At 49.2% G+C, this 2500-nt stretch overlaps 1 protein-coding gene across 8 annotated transcripts in view; it reads right to left on the bottom strand.

The window, feature by feature from the left end:
• mecom (MDS1 and EVI1 complex locus) overlaps positions 1-2500 on the bottom strand; it is a 159710-nt gene that overhangs the window by 19331 nt on the left and 137879 nt on the right. For 3 of the 8 annotated variants that reach the window (XM_031573160.2, XM_031573161.2, XM_031573165.2), the window contains 4 exons: positions 1731-1833; positions 991-1249; positions 597-744; positions 143-323 (listed from right to left, as the gene is read on the bottom strand). In XM_031573160.2, coding sequence (XP_031429020.1) covers positions 143-323; positions 597-744; positions 991-1249; positions 1731-1833 — 691 coding nt within the window. The remainder of the gene's footprint in view (positions 1-142; positions 324-596; positions 745-990; positions 1250-1730; positions 1834-2500) is intronic. The other 5 variants (XM_031573163.2, XM_031573166.2, XM_031573164.2 and 2 more) reach the window with 3 other exon arrangements.

Below are 2500 nucleotides of genomic sequence, written 5' to 3'. Positions count from 1 at the left end.
ATGTGTGTGTGTGTGTGTGTGTGTGTGTGTGTGTATTTCTGACTGTGTGTGTGTGTGTGTGTGTGTGTACATGTGTGTGTGTGTGTGTTTGACTATGTGTGAGTGTGTGCGTTAGAGCACGGGTGGCAGCGTGCAGACTTACGTTTGGGGGCTGTGAAAGACTTACATGCAAAGGGCTTGACACTGCTGTGGATGTGCTTGTGCTGCTTGAGGCCCGAGGACGTGGCGAAGGTCTTGCCGCAGTCGGTGCAGGCGTGGGCCCGCGCCCCCACATGCTGCGAGCGGATGTGCCTCTGCAGGTTGCTGGGGTCCGTGAACACCTGCTGGGGGGGGAGCATGGACAGGAGAGGGGGGGGGGTTACGCCACGCCGCACCACTCACTTCCAAAATCAAAACTCACCCCCTCACGTCTATATGCACAGGTACTGTATTTACTCCCTCCCCCCCCACACACGTCTATATGCACAGGTACTGTCTGAATTAGGGGACAAGACGCCAACCCCATTTTTGGAAACTTAAAAACACTATCACATTCTTTGACACGTGTGCGAACCAGGAGGAAGCTGGAGATACCCCGGAATGAGTTTGGACTCTACCTTTGTGCAGTTTTCACATTCATAGTGCTTGCCACTGTCATGTGACATCTGGTGGCGAATCAGGTTCGATTTCCAGTTGAAGGCCTTGGGACACTGGTCACACTTATACTCCCTCTCTTCAGAGTGGGATAGGGAGTGAGCCTCCAGACTACACACACACACACACACACACACACACACATTCACACACACACACACAAGCATAAACATTATAACACTAAAAACTTCAATTGTGTGTCACAAATAAAATACCAAAATACTTAAGCTTGTGGTGACAAGTGTGCCTAATGATGTAAAATAAAGATGACCACCATTTTGTTCAGAGGATTTGGATGCAACATGCAACATATGTGTGTGTGTGTGTGTGTGTGTGCGTTCGTGTCTATGGCCTTACCTTTGAGAGTCAGGGAACACCTGGTCACACTCCCCGCACACGTGTTGCAAGGCGTCCTGGTCGTGCAGGTCGTGCGAGTGGTGGTGATGGTGGTGGGGGGGCTCGGGCTCGCTGCCCTCCCCCGCGCTAGGCAGGCCTTGCTCGGCCAGGAGCGACAGGCTGGAGGGGGGGGTCCCGCACGGCTGCGTCTGGTGGTCCAGCAGCTCGGAGCGAGACTCAAAGAGCTGGTCGCAGTCCTCACAGCGATACTGCCTCTCCTCTGCAGGACATAGACAGGAGTGTGTTAGTCAGTGAGTGTTAGTGTAGAGCCGAATGTGTGTGTGTGTGTGTGTGTGTGTGTGTGTGTGTGTATGTGTGTGTGTGTGTGTGTACTGACCATAAATGTGTGTCCTGTTTGTGTTTTTGCTTGTTTGTGTTGTGCTCGTGTGTGTTTATGTGCATGTGTGTTATTGCAACTCCTTTTCAAGCACTGATTGGGTACCCAATCTTGACACACTGAATTCAGAGATCCTCTGCACATTCAACCAACATCTGTGTGTGTGTCGTGAGTGTGAGTGCGTGGGTCTCCACGTGTATGTGTCTATGTATGTACGAGTGAGTGTGTGTGTGTGTGTATATATATGAATGTGAGTGTGTGTGTCTCTGTGTGTGTGTATGTATGTATGTGTGTGCGTACATGCGTGTGCGTGGGTGTGTTTTTGTGTGTGTGTGTGCGTGTGTGTGTGTGTGTTAAACCTCACCGTGTATATCAGGAGCCATCACCTCACATGGAAACTCCTCCGCCTTCATGAACAACAGCAGCTCCTCACCAGGTTGGATCTCTCGTATCACACGATAAAATATCTGAGCGAGAGAGAGAGAGAGAGAGAGAGAGAGAAAGAAAGAAAGAAAAGAAAGAAAGAAAGAAAGAAAGACAAGGATATTTCAGTTGCTAGGGTCAGCTGGAAGAAAGCCCAATAAAAGAACAAAATATTTAAACTCTTTGTTATTTATTTAGACTTTATATAAATGTGAGAACTCAATACACACAAACATTTAACACTCAACACACTGACCACACACACACACACACACACACACGCACACTTGCACAGTCATATTGAGAAAGAGGAGTTGAAGTGTGAATTGCGTAAAACCCCAGTGAATCAGCTTGGGGACTGTGTGCAAGTGTGTGTGTGTGTGTGTGTGTGTGTGTGTGTGTGTGTGTGAGTGTGTGTGTGTGTGTGTGTGTGTGTATGTGTGACTGGAGCAGTTACGGACCATGGGATACTTGGACACACTTCCCGTGCGAGTACAATGGGCAGGGGGGGCAGACAATCAGAGCTGCCGTTATTTTTGGCATCCACTCCTCATTCACGTCCTCTAAACGAACCTCTGACAACCGCGCTTTCTTACTAGAGATGGGACTTGTGTGTGTGTGTGTGTGTGTGTGTGTGTGTGTGTGTATGTGTGTGCCTTGGTATATGTGTGTGAGTCTCTGTGTGTGGGGTTGTGTGTGTGTGTGTTTTTT

Source organism: Clupea harengus, chromosome 9 (genome assembly GCF_900700415.2).
Source record: "Clupea harengus chromosome 9, Ch_v2.0.2, whole genome shotgun sequence".
Classification (NCBI taxonomy): domain Eukaryota; kingdom Metazoa; phylum Chordata; class Actinopteri; order Clupeiformes; family Clupeidae; genus Clupea; species Clupea harengus.
Note: the sequence above shows the minus strand (reverse complement) of the source record. Positions and strands in the feature narration are given on the sequence as shown.